The following is a 19,868-nucleotide window of genomic DNA, read 5'->3' as shown; positions in this document are numbered from 1 at the left end:
TATGCCATATTATGGTCACTTCCCCATGCCTGCTTCTTTGGCTCAGTGTCAATACCTTGGGATGTTTTATTGTGATAAAGGTGCTATATAAATTCAAGTTGCTCTTTACTTTAAATGGTAACTGCTTTATTGATGCTTCATCATCAATAGGCAGTCCCTCGAAATCGAAGAAGACTTGCTTCCACTCTAAAAGTGAGTTCTCAGGTGACTGAACAGTCTAATATGGGAATTGCAGTCTGTGTCACAGGTGGGACAGACAGTGGTTGAGGGAAGGGGTGGGTAGGACTGGTTTGCCGTACGCTCTTTCTGCTGCCTGTGCTTGTTTTCTGCATGCTCTCGGCGATGAGACTCGACGTGCTCAGCACTCTCCCGGATGCTCTTCCACCATTTTGGGCGGTCTTTGGCCAGGGACTCCCAGGTGTTGGTAGGGATGTTGCACTTTATCAGGGAGGCTTTGAGGGTGTCCTTGAAATGTTTCCTCTGCCCACCTGGGGCTCGCTTGCTGTGTAGGAGTTCCGAGTAGAGCACTTGCTTTGGGAGCCTTGTGTCGGGCATACGAACAATGTGGCCTGCCCACTGGTTGAGTATTGGCAGTGCTTCGACGCTGGGGATGTTGGCCTGATCGAGAACTTATGAACCTGTGCGCTTCCTGAACAATTAAGATTATGTTGACTGTGTACACCCGTTGGTGCTTTTTCGTAATAATTTTAGTTTGTGTCTAAGATATTTTTAACATTGTTTTATATGGCTCAGAATTTGTTCATGTCTGGTTATTATTTCACCTACGCAGGTATTAATGACCTCATGACTGCTGAAGAAAAAACCAAGCTGTACACTGCTATTGGATACAGTGAGAGTTCCCACAACTTGACCTTGCCCAAGGAGGTGTCTCTTTTTATTATTCTTAATAGTTGACTAGAAATTATATACTGGTGAAGAGCTGAATCCACGATCCCACACTCCCAGAACGGAAGCTGTGCTTGGAGGGATTCTCCGATTGGTGATCCCTCTGAGTGTGGCTCCGTGGTGGGATTGTGAAATTGTGACCCCTATCATTGAAACCTCGTCAATTGGTTAATGAAAGCTTATCAAATTTCAGTGCTGCCAATCATTTGCAACAACTTACAAATTTGTTTTTCTCCCCATCTCTTCTGAAGGTGGTGACTCATGTTGGGGTAATTTTCCACCATGCTGAAATGGGAGATATTAGGAAGCTACTTAACTATGATGGGGTTTTAAAGAAAGAAAAACTCATTTATGAAGCACCTTTCATAATCTCATGAGTCACAAAGTGCTTCACAGCTAATGTAGCTTTTTTTTTTAAGCATAGTCAGTGTTGTAGCGTAGATATATTTAGCAGCCAATTTGCATACAGCAAGGCCGCACAATCTGCTGTGGGATAAATGACTAGATAATCTGTTTTAGGTGTTGGTTGAGAGATATATATTGGTCCGGACACCAGGAGAACTTCCCTCGCTCCTCTTCAGATAGTGTTCTGGAGTTATTTAAGTTCATCTGAGAGGGCAGACATATACTCAGTATAACTTCTCATCTGAAAGACGGCACCTCTGACAGTGCAGTGCTCTCTCAGTACTGCTCTGGCGTGTCAGCCCAGATGATAGGCTCAAGTCTCTGGAGTGGGGCTTGAACCCACGACCTTCTGACTCGAGAAGTGAGATTGCCGCCACTGAGACAAAGCTGACCCGTAATTATTGAGCCCAGTCTTGTTTTGTTTATGTGCTCTTTCCAGATGGGGTTATTGGGCAGGATTGCGACAGGGTTACACTTCTGTTTTTTAAATTTCATTTTGCCTCTTACTTGACGGGAGTTTGGAGATGTGTTTTAACTCTTCAGGTGCAATCACAGGAAACTTGAACGTTTTCGATGCAGTAGGCCATTATCTTGCCGAGTAAGGTGCAAGGGAGTTATTTTGAATATTTGTTCTACTTTGTGTATGGTGTCCAGTTTGAAGACTATCTGTAATGTGTTGCAGATAGCCTGATGGTTTTCCGTAAACTGTTAATAAGGAATCTTTGCAGTTAACTGAGAAATGCACCTGTAATCAAAGCAAACACTTGACTGGAACAAGTGACCATGGAAGGATTAATATACTATAAATGGCATGCAGTATACTATAAATGGCACAATTTTGGAAAGTGTAGAGGAGTAGAGATCTTGGTGTCCATATACACAAATCCTTAACGGTGGCAGAGCAAGTTGATGAGGCAGTTAAAAAAGCATATGGGGTACCTGGGTTTATAACTAGAGGAATAGAATATGAAAGCAAAGAGATCATACTGTAACTTTATAGATCACCGGTTAGGCTTCAGCAGGAGTCTTGTGTACAATTCTGGCTACCACACTTCAGGAAAGATGTAAAGGCCTTCGAAGAGGTACAGAGGATGTTACTGGGGTTGAGGGACATCAGTTCGGAGGAGAGGTTGGAAAAGTTAGGACAGTTCTTGTTGGAACAGAGAAGGTTAAGAGATGACCTAATAGAGGTTTTCAAGATGATAGATTTTGATATAGAAAAATAATTACCTGTGGCAAGAGGGTCAGTAACCAGAGGTCATAGACTCAAAATCATTGGCAAAAGATCGAGAGGGGAGATGAGGAGAAATGTTTTCACTGAGTTGTCGATTCTGGAACGCTCTATCTGAAACGTGGTGGAAGCTGATACCATAAATAATTTTAGAAGGAAGTTGGACAGACAATTGAAGATGAGAGATTTGCAAGGTTATGTACACATTGCGGGATCATCATCATAGGCAGTCCCTCGAATCGAGGATGACTTGCTTCCTCGTCAAGAAGTTCACAGGTGTTTCAATGAAGGACCTAATATTCCAGTTCCTGAACTAAATCTCGAAGGGTGGAAGATGCCTGTGCGTGGGTTTTTTTAACGTGTGGTGACCGCTGCACACCAGCCACCACACGGGCTTGACAGAGCGAGATCTTGGTCCAGTGGCAAGGATTACCCAAGATGACTGGAGACCAGCTCTGCTGCACGGGCCTAGTGCACGCACACGTCAGTGTGGGCTGGCCCGTGCTGCCCCTGGCCCCGAACTCGCGCCTCTCCTAGGCTCTGATCAGGTCCCTCTACATTCTCTCGCTGCTCCTTCGCCCCGACCTCACCGCTCCTGCAGTATCTGCCCACGCTCCAATCACCGACCTGGATCTTGGTGGCGTCCCTCTTCCCCCCCCTCCCCTGCTCCAGCACGTGCAGCTCCCTGGAGAGGTACGCCGCCATGCTGCTCCTTCCGCTCCCCGGCCTGCTCCGATCTTGCTCGCATGTGGGATATGGAACCAAGGACAGCTGCTCTTTCAAAGAGCCAGCACAGGCAAGATGGGACGAATGGCCTTCTGTGCTGGAGAGTCTAGGATTCTATAAATGATGAGGAAAAAAACGATACAAGCTGAAGGGTTCTGGTTATATAAGAGTGCTTATTGATGAAACCTTTGACTAAGGATGATGCCAGACCCAAGAGAAAGATTGGGCGAAGACAAACTTCAGAGAGCCTGGACCAGGTTACACGGGCCGGGGGTGGACTTCCCTCACTGATGAACAAGCTCGAGATCAAATAGGCTTTGCCTGTTGATTCTAGAGTTGAGCAAAATTCTGTAATCCAAAAAAAGTTACGCCTGCGAGAGGGGGCGGGGAAAGGCTGGCGAAACTGAACGGGTGGCTGCAGCTTCCAGAGCATTGGGTGACGGCGTCAGGTTGCTCGAGAGGTGAAATAGAATTTACCTGAGGCAGCAAGTGACAGAGCGCTGAGTTTTCTCTGGGTCTTGAAGGTTTCTAAAGAGAGTTCACCACTTTGAAGAAGAAACTCACATTGAAGAGTTAATCTGAAACCTTTTGAACTCCTCTCCTCCAACCCCTCCTCTCCTGGCACTAAGATGAGGGGATCTCTGAATTACCCCATCATGGAAGGGGGCCCATGTGTAAGAGATGCATGATTGTGCCCATTGGACAGTGTGTTCTCGCAGAGACAGATTGTGGACTATACCAAATATTTGAGAAGTCGGAACAGAATTTGGATCGGCCTGTTCCAGGCAATGAAATCCCAAAATTTAAATTGCTCGGCAATAGAATAAAAAGTTCTATCATCTTTTTCTGTAGTACCTCTTTATCTAAAATTGCCCTATATAATTTCTCGGCAATAGTCCTTCTGACTGTCCTGTTATGGTATGGGGTTTCTTCACTTTGCTCTATGAAAAGTGCAAATAGTTAGGTTGAATTGTAAGAGTTCTGATTTCCTGTTGTGATTGATATCTTGCAGTATGTTGCAAATGTGATGAGCTTCAAGTTGGTCACTACCTCCATTACAATCCGAGAGGAACCCAATGTTCCAGAGATACTTAACGTGCAGATGATTGATCTGAGTACGAGTGTGTACCAGCGTCCTGGAGCAAAAGGTCTCAAGTAAGAGCTTTCTTTTCCTTGTCTGTGTTAGATGGGCTAAGCATAGCATGGCACAAGAGTAAGCGTGATTACTAAAGCATCTGCAACATACAGCTTTTGGTTCCATGCTGATGTTTCCAATTTCAATGGGGAAGGGAACCTTGTGTCACGATGGGGGCAAATGATGTCACATTATGCTCATCAACAGAAGGTTAAAATGCTTCCCAGCGATTTCACAGAAGCATCATCATCACCCCTTCTATACTCTTACAGAGCTGTTCATTGGACGTATTGCTGTAATATCATCAGGTTTCCTATTGTTGAAGCTGTGTTTTTGATACTGCAAGGCAGATTCAGAAAATGCTGTTGCTCAGAAGTGGCATGACTTTAAAGCAATTGCACATCCTTGAATCTTGTGTGTGTTCTGTTCGTCCCAGTTGTGTGTTTGCAGTTCGGCCAGGACCATTCCGATATAGGGGGAAGGACAGTAAAAGGCTAGGCATGTCCGCTCCAAAATGGCAACTGATCTAATGCCAGAGGCCCCCATAGAGAGTCCTTTGTTGTTTGGGCTGTTGAGGTCACTGGCATATTTTTGTTTCCTTTCACAAGGTTGCCTCCAGCAGCTCTTCCATCGTGTAAATGGGATACGAGTCTGAGAACTATGGAAGTGTCACTTTTCTATCGGTTTGGACTAGGCTAATTCTTAACTCCTAGTTGCAATTAATATGTGCAACTATATCGAATAACTATTAACTTGAGATGTACGGCTAGAGTTTGTTTTATTAATTCCGATTGCTCGAGACTGCCCCCGAGGGTCCCAGGCTGTGGCCGACAGCTGATTTTCAAAAAAACAAAATCATTTCTGGGTTGTGGGCGTCGCTGGCAAGGTCAGTGTTTATTGGCCATCCCCAATTGCCCCTGAGAAGGTGGCGGTGAGCCACCTCCTTGAACGCTGCATCCGTGCGGTGAAGGTTTTTCTAACGGTTTGGTACAACTGAATGTCTCGCAAGGCCATTTCAAAGGGCAATTAAGAGTCAACCACATTGCTGTGGGTCTGGAGTCAGGTACAAGCCAGACCGGGTCAGGATGACAGATTTCCTTCCGTAAAGGATGTTAGTGAACCAGATGGGTTTTTACGACAATCTGCTAGTTTCATGGTCACCGTTACTGACTCTAGCTTTTTCTTCTGGATTGATTTAATTAACTGAATTAAAATTCCCCAGCTGCCGTGGTGGGATTTGAACTCCTGTCCCCAGATCATTAGGCCTCTGGATTATCAGTCCAGTAACATCCCGCAGAAATGCTGATGGCCAGACTGTCAATTTGGCTGCTGGGAGGGTGATGGATCCAAAAAATATATATATGACCCTGCCTTTAATTTCGGCAGAACCACTGCGCGATCGTTTCGGCCTCCCACGCACCCTCCCCGTCTCCAGTCATTTCTTTCTGCCTTGATTATCGGAGGCTTGTAACTTGCCTGTAGAATTGTATGCTGTACTGGTTGTTGTAAGTCTGGAAAAGTAAAAGCACTTGCGTCCCCTTTTTCTTTTGGCAGAGTGGAGGCCAGACTGGAACACTGGTATGTAACCGGTTTGAAACAACAGAATACAATTCCATCTCTCATGGCTTCTGTGGGAGGCACAGAGTCCTCTTTGCTCAGTATCTGTTTTGAGATGAATCCAGAAGGAAGCAATGCAGATCAGCTTTTAAATATCCAATCTCAACCTGTGGAGCTGATTTATGATGCAGTAAGTATGGATTCTAATGCAGGTTCCCGTTGGTAACATTTTCCTCCAGTGAAAGAGAGACTTGCATTTATATAGCACCTTTTGCATCCCAAAGCACTCCAGTCAATTAAGCACTTTTGAAGTGCAGCCAATATTGGAAAATGCAGTTTGGTCCCACAAACAGCACTTATAAATGCTAATCTGTTTTTGGTGGTGTTGGTTGAGGGATAAATGATGGCCAGGATGCTGGGAAAATTCCCTTGCTCCACTTTGGTGCCATGAGATCTATTACATCCATTCACAAGGGCAGATAAGGCCTTGGATTAACATCTCATCTGAAAGACTGCACCTCCAACAGTGCTGCACTCCCTCAGTACTGCATTGAAGCGTCAGTTTAGATTATGTGCTCAAGTCTTTGGCATGGGGCATGAATCCACAATCTATTAACTCAGGTGACAGTGCTACCACGGCACTGAGACTAACGCCTTGTATTTAAAATATCTTGATCTTTGAGAAGCAGAATAAGAACATAAGAACATAAGAATTAGGAACAGGAGTAGGCCATCTAGCCCCTCGAGCTTGCTCCGCCATTCATAGAAACATAGATAGAAACATCGAAAATAGGTGCTGGAGCAGGCCATTCAGCCCTTCTAGCCTGCACCGCCATTCAATGAGTTCATGGCTGAACATGAAACTTCAGTACCCCCTTCCTGCTTTCTCGCCATACCCCTTGATCCCCCGAGTAGTAAGGACTTCATCTAACTCCCTTTTGAATATATTTAGTGAATTGGCCCCAACCACTTCCTGTGGTAGAGAATTCCACAGGTTCACCACTCTCTGGGTGAAGAAGTCTCTCCTCATCTCGGTCCTAAATGGCTTACCCCTTATCCTTAGACTGTGACCCCTGGTTCTGGACTTCCCCAACATTGGGAACATTCTTCCTGCATCTAACCTGTCTAAACCCGTCAGAATTTTAAACGTTTCTATGAGGTCCCCTCTCATTCTTCTGAACTCCAGTGAATACAAGCCCAGTTGATCCAGTCTTTCTTGATAGGTCAGTCCCACCATCCCGGGAATCAGTCTGGTGAATCTTCGCTGCACTCCCTCAATAGCAAGAATGTCCTTCCTCAAGTTAGGAGACCAAAACTGTACACAATACTCCAGGTGTGGCCTCACCAAGGCTCTGTACAACTGTAGCAACACCTCCCTGCCCCTGTACTCAAATCCCCTCGCTATGAAGGCCAACATGCCATTTGCTTTCTTAACCGCCTGCTGTACTTGCATGCCAACCTTCAATGACTGATGTACCATGACACCCAGGTCTCGTTGCACCTTCCCTTTTCCGAATCTGTCACCATTCAAATAATAGTCTGTCTCTCTGTTTTTACCACCAAAGTGGATAACCTCACATTTATCCATATTATACTTCATCTGCCATTCATTTGCCCACTCACCTAACCTATCCAAGTCACTCTGCAGCCTCATAGCATCCTCCTCGCAGCTCACACTGCCACCCAACTTAGTGTCATCCTCAAATTTGGAGATACTACATTTAATCCACTCGTCTAAATCATTAATGTACAATGTAAACAGCTGGGGCCCCAGCACAGAACCTTGTGGTACCTCACTAGTCACTGCCTGCCATTCTGAAAAGTCCCCATTTACTCCTACTCTTTGCTTCCTGTCTGACAACCAGTTCTCAATCCACGTCAGCACACTACCCCCAATCCCATGTGCTTTAACTTTGCACATTAATCTCTTGTGTGGGATCTTGTCGAAAGCCTTCTGAAAGTCCAAATATACCACATCAACTGGTTCTCCTTTGTCCACTTTACTGGAAACATCCTCAAAAAATTCCAGAAGATTTGTCAAGCATGATTTCCCCTTCACAAATCCATGCTGACTTGGACCTATCATGTCACCATTTTCCAAATGCGCTGCTATGACATCCTTAATAATTGATTCCATCATTTTACCCACTACTGAGGTCAGGCTGACCGGTCTATAATTCCCTGTTTTCTCACTCCCTCCTTTTTTAAAAAGTGGGGTTACATTGTCTACCCTCCACTCGATAGGAACTGATCCAGAGTCAATGGAATGTTGGAAAATGACTGTCAATGCATCCACTATTTCCAAGGCCACCTCCTTAAGTACTCTGGGATGCAGTCCATCAGGCCCTGGGGATTTATCGGCCTTCAATCGCATCAATTTCCCCAACACAATTTCCCGACTAATAAAGATTTCCCTCAGTTCCTCCTCCTTACTAGACCCTCTGACCCCTTTTATATCCGGAAGGTTGTTTGTGTCCTCCTTGGTGAATACCGAACCAAAGTACTAGTTCAATTGGTCTGCCATTTCTTTGTTCCCCGTTATGACTTCCCCTGATTCTGACTGCAGGGGACCTACGTTTGTCTTTACTAACCTTTTTCTCTTTACATACCTATAGAAACTTTTGCAATCCGCCTTAATGTTCCTTGAAAGCTTCTTCTCGTACTCCATTTTCCCTGCCCTAATCAAACCCTTTGTCCTCCTCTGCTGAGTTCTAAATTTCTCCCAGTCCCCAGTTCGCTGCTATTTCTGGCCAATTTGTATGACACTTCCTTGGCTTTAATACTATCCCTGATTTCCCGAGATAGCCATGGTTAAGCCACCTTCCCTTTTTTATTTTTACGCCAGACAGGAATGTACAATTGTTGTAATTCATCCATGCGGTCTCTAAATGTCTGCCATTGCCCATCCACAGTCAACCCCTTAAGTATCATTCGCCAATCTATCCTAGCCAATTCACGCCTCATACCTTCAAAGTTACCCTTCTTTGAGTTCTGGACCATGGTCTCTGAATTAACTATCATTCTCCATCCTAATGCAGAATTCCACCATATTATGGTCACTCTTCCCCAAGGGGCCTCGCACAATGAGATTGCTAATTAGTCCTCTCTCATTACACAACACCCAGTCTAAGATGGCCTCCCCCCTAGTTGGTTCCTCGACATATTGGTCTAGAAAACCATCCCTTATGCACTCCAGGAAATCCTCCTCCACCATATTGCTTCCAGTTTGGCTAGCCCAATCTATGTGCATATTAAAGTCACCCATTATAACTGCTGCACCTTTATTGCATGCAGTAATTTCCTGTTTGATGCCCTCCCCAACATCACTACTACTGTTTGGAGGTCTGTACACAACTCCCACTAATGTTTTTTGCCCTTTGGTGTTCTGCAGCTCTACCCATATAGATTCCACATCATCCAAGCTAATGTCTTTCCTAACTCTTGCATTAATCTCCTCTTTAACCAGCAATGCTACCCCACCTCCTTTTCCTTTTATTCTATCCTTCTTGAATGTTGAATACCCCTGGATGTTGAGTTCCCAGCCCTGATCATCCTGGAGCCACGTCTCCGTAATCCCAATCACATCATATTTGTTAACATCTATTTGCACAGTTAATTCATCCACCTCATTGCGTATACTCCTTGCATTAAGACACAAAGCCTTCAGGCTTGTTTTTTTAACACCCTTTGTCCTTTTAGAATTCTGCCGCACAGTGGCCCTTCCTGTTCTCCGCCCCCCACCCCTCCCCATCTCCCCTCCGTCTCCTGCCTCTGCCTCCCTTTTGTCTCCCTCTGTCTCCCTGCATTGGTTCCCATCCCCCTGCCATATTAGTTTAACTCCTCCCCAACAGCACTAGCAAACACTCCCCCTAGGACATTGGTTCCGGTCCTGCCCAGGTGCAGACCGTCCGGTTTGTACTGGTCCCACCTCCCCCAGAACCAGTTCCAATGCCCCAGGAATTTGAATCCCTCCCTGCTGCACCACTCGAGCCACGTATTCATCTGCGCTATCTTGCGATTCCTACTCTGATTAGCACGTGGCACTGGTAGCAATCCCGAGATTACTACTTTTGAGGTCCTACTTTTTAATTTAGCTCCTAGCTCCTTAAATTCGTTTCGTCGGACCTCATCCCTTTTTTTTACCTATGTCGTTGGTACCAATGTGCACCACGACAACTGGCTGTTCTCCCTCCCATTTCAGAATGTCCTGCACCCGCTCCGAGACATCCTTGACCCTTGCACCAGGGAGGCAACATACCATCCTGGAGTCTCGGTTGCGGCCGCAGAAACGCCTATTCAATAAGATCATGGCTGATCTGGTCGTGGACTCAGCTCCACTTACCCGCCCTCTCCCCGTAACCCTTAATTCCCTTATTGCTTAAAAATCTATCTATCTTTGACTTGAAAACATTCAATGAGCTAGCCTCAACTGCTTCCTTGGGCAGAGAATTCCACAGATTCACAACCCTCTGGGAGAAGAAATTTTTTCTCAACTCTGTTTTAAATTGGCTCCTGCGTATTTTGAGGCTGTGCCCCCTAGTTCTAGTCTCCCCCACCAATGGAAACAACCTCTCTGCCTCTATCTTGTCTATCCCTTTCATGATTTTAAATGTTTCTATAAGATCACCCCTCATCCTTCTGAACTCCAAGGAGTAAAGACCCAGTCTACTCAATCTATCATCATAAGGTAACCCCCTCATTTCTCGAATCAGCCTAGTGAATCGTCTCTGTACCCACTCCAAAGCTAGTATATCCTTCCTTAAGTAAGGTGACCAAAACTGCATGCAGTACTCCAGGTGCGGCCTTACCAATACCTTATACAGTTGCAGCAACACCTCCCTGCTTTTGTACTCCATACCTCTCGCAATGAAGGCCAACATTCCATTTGCCTTCCTGATTACCTGCTGCACCTGCAAACTAACCTTTTGGGATTCATGTACAAGGACCCCCAGGTCCCTCTGCACCACAGCATGTTGTAATTTCTCCCCATTCAAATAATATTCCCTTTTACTGTTTTTTTTTTTTCCCCCAAGGTGGATGACCTTACACTTTCCGACATTGTATTCCATCTGCCAAACCTTAGCCCATTCGCTTAACTAGAATATTTATCCTACTCTGATAATTCAGACTTCTGACTCTTCACAGCCTGTTTGACCCTGAAATGAACCTCTGGCCGCATCCGTGGCATGACAAAAAGCGCCTGTTTCCACCTCCATAACATCGCTCGTCTTTTCCTCTTTCCCCCCCCCCCCCCCCCACCACCCCTGCCTCAGCTCATCCGCTGCTGAAACCCTCATCCATGCATTTGTTACCACTAGACTTGACTACTCCAATGCACACCTGGCTGGCCTTCCACATTCTACCCTACGTAAACTTGAGGTCATCCAAAACTCAGCAGCCTTTGTCCTAACTCGCACCAAGTCCTGCTCACCCATCGCCCCCTGTGCTTGCTGACCTACATTGGTTCCCGGTTAAGCAACGCCACGATTTCAAAATTCTCATCCTTGTTTACAAATCCCTACATGGCCTCGCTCCTCCCTATCTCTCTTATCTTCTCTAGCCCCACAACCCCCCCGAGATGTCTGTGCTCCTTTAATTCTGCCCTCTTGAGCATCCCTGATTATAATCGCTCAACCATTGGTGGCCGTGCCTTCTGTTGCCTGGGCCCCAAGCTCTGGAACTCCCTGCCTAAACCTCTCCGCCTCTCTACCTCTCTTTCCTCCTTCAAGACGCTCCTTAAAACCTACCTCTTTGACCAAGCACCTGCTGTAATTTATGTGGCTTGGTGTCAAATTTATTTGTTTAGTCTTATAACACTCCCGTGATGCTCGTTGGGATGTTTTATTATGTTAAAGGCGCTATATAAATACAAGTTGTTGTTTGTTTGACATTCCATATGTTTTGATTTCTGTCAGTAAGGAACTTCTCAATAGGTACTTGATGATTTATGTCTTCTTTCATGTTAGGATCTATCTGTGTTCATGTCTCCATCAACATTGAAGCACAGCTCCCAGTGACTTGATATGTGAAAGAACTGACTGGTTTGGTATTGAATAGCACAGATCAGACAATCCCAGGATTAATCTCTGATCTGTGCTCCATTAACTGCTCCTTTGACTTCATCCCCACTAAACTGTTGGCCACCTGCTTTCCCTTCCTTACCCTCATTTTAAATGGTTCCTTCTCCTCCGACACTGTCCCCCTCCCTTTCAAAACTCCCTGACATCATTTGAGCCTCAAAAAAACACCCTCGATTGCTCTGTCCTTGCAAACTGCCACCCGTCCTCCCCGAACTTCTTGAACATCCCCAAATCTCTGCCCATCTTTCTTGCAGCTCCTTTTTTGAGTCTCTCCAGTCTGGTTTCCGTCACTGCCACAGCACTAAAGTGGGCCGAACCGAAGTCACAAACGACATTCTTCATGATTGGTGCATTATCCCTGCTCCCTTTGATCGTCAACTGCACCGTCCTCTTCCAACGCCTCTGTTTAGCTCAATAGGACTGTCCTTACTTGGTTCCATCCTAACTCTCTGATCTCAGCATGGATTTATGACTGGTAGGTCATGTCTGCCTAAATTAGTTGAATTTTTTGAGGAGGCCAGTAACAAGGTGGAAAGGGGACTATCTATGGATGTTGTCTATATGGACTTTCATAAGGCATTTGTAAGGTTCCATACTGAAGATTATTAGCAAAAATGAAAGTGCGAGGAATTGGCGATAACCTTGCAGTATGGGTTGGTAAGTGGTTGGGAGGTAGGAGGTAGAAAGCGGAGATAAAGGGAACCTACTGTGATTGGCAGAGTCTGCTGTGGTATTCGCCAGGGATTATCACCTCATGTATCAATGACGTGGATGAAGGAGTAGAGAGTTGTATATCCAAGTTTGATGATACTAAATGGGGAGGCACAGTTAAGATGTGCTTACAGAAGCAGAAAGTTACACAGACAGTTGAGTGGGCAAAACTGATTGATAGGAGTTCAATTTGGGGAAATGTGAGATCCAAGAAAGACACATCGAGGTGTCTTCTTAATGGCAAGAGACTAGAAACGGTAGAGGAGCAAAGGGATTTTGGTGTCCAGGTACGAATATAACTAAAAGCTAGTGCACAGGTATAAAAAGTAATCAAAAAGGGTAATGGAGTGTTGGCCTATATCTCCAAAGGTTTGGAATACAAAAGTGAGGAAATGACACTTCAGTTGTACAAAATTTCAGTCAGATCCCATCTGGAATACTGCATTCGGCTGGATTTGTCTTTCTTGGATTAATGCCAAGTTATTGCACTGTGAGTGAGAATAAATGAACAATGAAGGGTCATAATGAGTTAATAGAAATAGCACAAGGAGACTTATGGGCACCGCACCTCAGGAAAAATATATTAGCCTTGGCAGGAGTACAGAGCAGATTCAACAGCTTGCTATCTGGGCTTATGGGTTAAATTACGCAGACAGGTTGCATTATCTAGGTTTATTCCGTTGAGATTACTAGGTTGAGGGGTGATTTTATCGAGGTTTATAAAATGATAAAGGGGTGCGATAGGGTAGATATCGAGAAACTCTTTCTTCCAATGAGGAAATCCAGAATAAGTGGCACAATCTTAAAATGAGAGCGAGGCCGTTTGGGGGTGAAATCGGAAAGCATTCTTTCACAAACGGTAGTGCAAATACCGTGAAATTCTCCCCAAAAGGCTGTGGATGCCATGTCATCTGAAATTTTCAAGACTTGAGATTGACAGATTTTGTTAAGTGAGGGTTTCAGTTGTTTGGAGCACAGGCAGGTAAATGGTGGTGAGGTACAGATCAGCCATGGTGAAACAGGCTCAAGGGGTTGCAAGGCCAACTCCTGTTCTATGTTCCAGTGCGTCTCAGGCAATTTGCATCTCTTGCTACGCTTCCCCGGCCTCGCTTTGCTACTTTTGGTGTCTCCCACATCTACCCTCGGCTTCCTCATTTTAATCGACATGCTTCCCTTCGGGGCATCAAATGCAGACATGGAGTCATCTCCTACAAGTACGCTGACACGCAGATCTACCTCTCCTATACTTCTCTCAACCCTGCCACTGCTTCTGTGTATCCTGTCTTGGATGAACTGCAATTTCCTCCAGTTAAGATTAGGAAGAAGAAAGCGATTGTCTTCAGCCCCAAATTCCATTCTCTCAACATCGATTGTATCGCACCCCCAGCTGCCACTCCCAGGCCACAGTCTCGGGCTGAACCAGACTGTTTGCATCCGTAACGTCCTTTTCAATCTGAAGCTGAGCTACTGATACCATATGCTCCTCGCCATCACAAACACTGCCTACTTCCATCTCGGTAACATTGCCCGCCTCTGCCTCAGTGCATCTGCTGCTGGACTCTTCATCCTTGCCTTTGTCACCTCTAGACTGTCATGGTCCATTGCTTTAATAGCTGGCTTCCCATCCTCCAACCTCTAAACTTAAGCTCATTCAAAACTCTGCTGTCCAAATTCTATCCTGCATCAAGTCCCACTCATCCATTACCCCTGCCCTCGCTAGGCTATGTTCTATTTTGTTGAGTTATGGAGTTGGGCAGACAAAAGGTGAATAAAGATTAATGCCAACCAGTTAAGGTATTGCACAGTAAGTGAGAATAAATGAACAACGAAGGGACATAATGAGTTAATAGAAATAGCACAAGGAGACTTATTTCATGGAGTGAAACCTGGCAGGAACAGTAGATTTGTCACTTCCACTTCAAAAAAACCAGTTAGTGTTGTGAGACATAACCAGAACAGTGTGTGCATCTACAGGGTTATACTGAGGCTTTACAGGGGACTGTTTGGACACACCTGGAAAACTCTGTACAGTTCTGGTCACCACACTTCAAAACTTACATCGGTTACAGAGAATAGTAACGAGAATGATCCCAAGTATAAAAGAGATGAGCTGAGAAGCAAGGTTAGAGGAGCTTCAAACTAAACTGCCGAGAATAATGGTTAAGAGAGAACTTCACTGAGTTGTATAAAGTATTAAATGGTATTGGTAAAGTGAACGCTTCACTTTAAGGTAAATTAGGTCAGAGAATATGTACATTTAAATTATTGAAAAATAAATTGCAACTGACTCATAGAGATTATTTTGGCCCAGAGAATGATGTATATTTAAACATAATCTACAAGTTAAAGTAGGGTAGAAGACAGTAGGGGTGTTCAGAATGCAGTTGGATGCAAAACTGAGTAAGTTAAGGGTACTAGAAAAATGAGCAAGGATAGACAAAGTGACATTTTCTCATCCTTAACTTACTAGGTTTCTTATTACCTAGTGTGTCCTGTAGAGATTAATTTTAAACCCTGTTTTTCCTCTGCTGCCTCAGACTATTGGAAATAAAACGAGTGCCTCTCCTTTTCTGTTGCAGCAAACAATAAACAGTGTGGTAGAGTTTTTCCAGACAAGCCGCGGGCTCGATCTTGAGCAGCTGACCTCTGCCACTTTGCTGAAGTTGGAGGAAATCAAAGAAAAGACTGCAACAGGTAAACGCCTGAAATGTCCAGCAACTGGGGGAAGAAAATGAAAGCTGAGAAAATAACTGTCCCAACTGAACCCTCTGACACCTAATGTGATTAAAACACGGGATGGATTTTCAGCGTACGTGGGTCGTAAGTGCCCCACAGGTTTACGCATGTGATGCGCATACTCGAAAACCCAGAACTTGCGATGTCAAGATTCTGCTTGACTGATTGTACCCATCCGCAGCAAATGGACATTCACGGGCACAGAGTTGCCCAACTACTGCCCAGTGAATGCCCACGAAACCCTTACACCTGGTAAAAGTAGGTGCAAGGCCATCTTTTACCAGCGTAAATATTTAAATGTATTTTTTTAATGATTTAACCATACAAAAACCTTTAAAATTAGTTTTTTTTTTGCTCTTGAAAAATGTTCATTTATTTTTCAAAAAATTTAATTTTTGTTTTAAATGTTTAATTTTGCCCATGTGGTGATTTATTTTTATTCCCGTGTTGTGAAAGTGTGTTTTTTTTAGGGTATTCCTATTTTCTTCTTGGGCAGCCCCTCGGAGTCGAGGATGACTTGCTTCCACAGTAACATGAGTTTTCAGGTGACTGATGAGTCCAATGCAGGACCTACAGTCTCTGTCACAGGTGGGGCAGACGGTGGTTGGAGGGACGGGTGGGTGGGGGGGCTTGGGTTGTTGTGCGCTCCTTCCGCTGTTTACGCTTGGCTTCCGCATGCTCCCGGCGAAGATACTCGAGGTGTTCGGTGCCTTCCCGGATGCTCCTCCTCTACTTTGAGCAGTCTTGGGCCAGGGATTCCCAGGTGTTGGTGGGCATGTTGCACTCTTTCAAGGAGGCTTTGAGGGTGTCCTTGAAGCGTTTCCTCTGCCCACCTGGGGCTCGCTTGCCGTGTCGGAGCTTGAGTCGAGCGCTTATTTTGGGAGTCTAGTATTGGGCATGTGGACGACGTGGCCTGCCCAACGGATCTGATCGAGTGTGGTCAATGCTTCGATGCTGGGGATGTTGGCCTGAGCGAGAACACTGACGTTGGTGCGCCTATCCTGCCAATGGATTTGCAGGTTCTTGCGGAGGCAGCGTTGATGGTGGTACTTAGTGTTTTGAGGTACCTGCTGGACATGGTCCATGTCTCTGAAGCATATTCCTATTGTGTTGATTCCTATTATCCTATTATGATTCCTATTATGCTTAGAGGTACAGAATCCCCATAAGCATCATGGGAATCTCCCTTTGTGATTGGTTGGGCTGGCCCACGTGATCCCAGGGATGCTTGCGAACCGCCTGGGATATGTGGGCCTTTACGCAGGCATACACCTGCAGGCCCAGGAGCGCGAGCCTTCGAAGGTACGGAGGCACCAGGTAGGTGCGGTGTTTACTTGCTGATCAGGGGCATTCGGCCACGGGAAGCCTCCGACCGCACTTTCTAGCCCATGGTGTTTCTCAATTTTAAACACTGTTTCTGAATTTTGTACTAAAAAATGCCCCTGTTGCTTAAAAATATTTTTCTAGGTCTGTCCTATATTATCGAAACACGTAAAACCTTGGATCTCCGAATCAACTTTAAACCATCCTACCTTATGGTTCCACAGACGGGCTTCTATGATGATAACTCAAACTTACTGATTCTGGACTTTGGAAGTCTACAGGTATGTCAATAGATGGTTATTATCAACGCTCTTACCTTTGTAGAGGATTGTTGACGGCAGCAGGCTGCAGAGGATTTTGCCGTTCACCTGAGTGGAAGCTTTTAATAACCTACAAACCTGAAGATATAACTTGTGTAACATAGTGGACTAAGGTCAGAGCACGTGGAGTCACTGACAAGTAGCATAATGGCTAGAAAACTGGCTACAAAGCAGAAAAACAGAATAGGAGTTTAAGGTATAGAGTCAGGCGAGTGGAAGGTTGGAAGTGGGTCACACAGGGATCGGTTTTAGTATCACTGTTGTTCAGCATTTATATAAATGATTTGGGCTCGGGAATCGGAAGTACAATTTCAAAATTTGCAGAGGACATCAAATTGGGGGATATAGTTAATACAGAGGAGGACTGCAATATTACAGGAAGATATTAACATATTCTCCGAATGGGCGTGTAAATGGCAAATTAATTTCAATCCAGGTAAGTGTGAGGTGGTGCATTTTGGTCGCAGGAATAAGGAGTCCATCTATTCCTTGGAAAATCAGAATCTAAATTGGGTAGAGGCACAAAGAGATCTAGGGGAACAGTTTTGCAAATCATTTAAAGTAGCAATACAGTTTAATAAAGCCATAAAAAGTACTAACCAAGCACTTGGGTTCATTTCAAAAGCAGAGAGAAGTTACGTTCAAACTTAAATAGAATCTTGGTTAGACCACACTTTGAGTACTGTGCACAATTCTGGTCTCCATAATTACAGAAAGGATAAAGACGCAATGAAGCAAGTGCAAAAAGGCTGTACAAGGATGATACTGAGTGACTATCAGCAAAGACTGAACAGAGGTGACCTGTCTTTAGAAAAGACACGAAGGGGTGACCTGATAGAGGTCTTTAAAATTATGAAAGGGTTCAATAGGGTAAATATAGAGAAGCTGTTCCCACTCCAAAACTAGCAGCCAAAATAGGATAGTCACAAATGAATCCATATTCAGTAATTCAGGAGAAACTTCTTCACATAGAATTACATAGGGCTAGACTTTCCTGAGAGCCCCTCAACGCCCGATTGCCCACTCAGAAAAACCGCTAATGTTTGGTGAGTAACGCTGGCGAGAATTTTCACTTTTCTGTTTAAGCTAATTAAAACTAATCGCCCAGCGAGAAAATGGACGTTGCACCTTTATTGTCGGCGGTTAAGGGGAAACTAAGTAAAATGGGCGGTTCTTACCGGAATGGACAGTATGTATTTAAAATTTAGTCCGAGGCTGCGGTTGGGCCTTGGGAGGGGGTAAAACTTAAAAAAAAAATTTCAATTATAAAAAAAAAACGTAAAAAGCATTCCCAAGACACTGTTACACCTAATTGCCGTTTTAAAATAAAAAAAATAAAGAACCTTTATGTTATGTATGTAATAACTCGAAGACTGAATACTGTAAACTAACACAGGTACAAACCTGGCTTTGCTTTATTAGGGCCCAAGTGACTTCATTATATGATGGCTGGCCTTTTATACCTGGGCTGCACACACATGCGTACAACCCAGTGACCTCCGACAGCATACATACATGACACTTTAACTTACCTTTTTTTGGTAGAGTACTCCCCTACCGTCCTGTTTAAGCAGCTTTCACAGGGCGGTTCTCAGCGATCTGGACGGGCTTTTGTTGAGCCCAAACTTATGCCCTGGTGATTTTCTTGGCGTTGCACGTGGGCGGTTTGGTCTCGGCGGGTGGAAAAACAGCTGTACCGCCGAGAACCCACCGAAAATGATAGGAAAGTCTAGCCATTAGAAATTATAGAACAGAAACGGGCTTATTCGGCCCAACAGGTCTATACCGGTGTTTATGCTCCACACGAGCTTTCTCCCACCCTACTTCATCTCACCCTATCAACATATCCTTCTATTCTTTTTCCCTCATGTTTATCCAGCTTCCTCTTACAGGTATCTACGCTACTCGCCCTTCATGTGGTAGTGAGTTCCACATTCTAACCACTCACTGGGTAAAGAAGTTTCTTCTGAATTCCTTCTTTTATACTTATGACACCTAGTTTTGGACTCCCTCCACAAGGTAGCTGCTGGAATCATGACAAGTCAAACCTGGCTGATGACATTGCAATACCCGGTGGGTGCTAACATCTTACAGCAAGTAGTGTAGAAATCCTTTAACACACGAATAGTTTTGGTAAGATTGTAAGATGTATTTTTTTGAAAATATCAACAATTCCTTCCATGATGTAAGTAGGCCACCACAAAGAGGTCAATCATAAATTTATGTCAGAGGTCAACTAGGTCAATTAATTGGTAATCGCAGCTGTGTCAGTGGATGAATTACCAAGCAGAAATGAGATGCTACCCACAAAAAGGAAAGGGAAAATTATCGGGACGTCACGGGCTGCTCCCACACACTGCCTCATAGCTGATTCAGAACAGTTTAGGCAGAGATTTGGGAGCAGATCTTGGCTGCCTGTGGTATGTGGTGTGGGGGGGACAGAAAAACAGCAACAGCATTTAAAAAAAACAAAACAAGGTCTCTGTTTTCATTTTAAAGAAAAGAATTGCAGATTTCGAACTGCTCCAACAGTAAATGCTGTGTTTTAAGTAGGTCAGAGCTGCCTTGAACCAATTTGAGCAGAGCGGCATTAGTTTCTTGCCAGGTATAGATAACCAACCTTATTGACTAAGTTAGCTGCTGACATTTATCATCGGTGTGGTGTAGACTGCTGGGTTGAAGTGGTTGCTCAAGCCTTGGACCAACAAAAATGGCAATCAGCTGTTTTGTGCTCCACA

At 44.7% G+C, this 19,868-nt stretch overlaps 1 protein-coding gene across 2 annotated transcripts in view; it reads left to right on the top strand.

Moving 5' to 3' along the window:
- The window catches only part of vps13c (vacuolar protein sorting 13 homolog C), a 385,292-nt gene that overhangs the window by 122,463 nt on the left and 242,961 nt on the right, over positions 1-19,868 (top strand). For both annotated transcript variants that reach the window (XM_070865206.1, XM_070865205.1), the window contains 5 exons: positions 791-885; positions 4,281-4,423; positions 5,958-6,150; positions 15,331-15,445; positions 16,955-17,091. In XM_070865206.1, the coding sequence (XP_070721307.1) occupies positions 791-885; positions 4,281-4,423; positions 5,958-6,150; positions 15,331-15,445; positions 16,955-17,091 (683 nt within the window). The remainder of the gene's footprint in view (positions 1-790; positions 886-4,280; positions 4,424-5,957; positions 6,151-15,330; positions 15,446-16,954; positions 17,092-19,868) is intronic.

The sequence above is a fragment of the Pristiophorus japonicus genome, chromosome 21 (genome assembly GCF_044704955.1).
Source record: "Pristiophorus japonicus isolate sPriJap1 chromosome 21, sPriJap1.hap1, whole genome shotgun sequence".
In the NCBI taxonomy this organism is placed as follows: domain Eukaryota; kingdom Metazoa; phylum Chordata; class Chondrichthyes; family Pristiophoridae; genus Pristiophorus; species Pristiophorus japonicus.
Note: the sequence above shows the minus strand (reverse complement) of the source record. Positions and strands in the feature narration are given on the sequence as shown.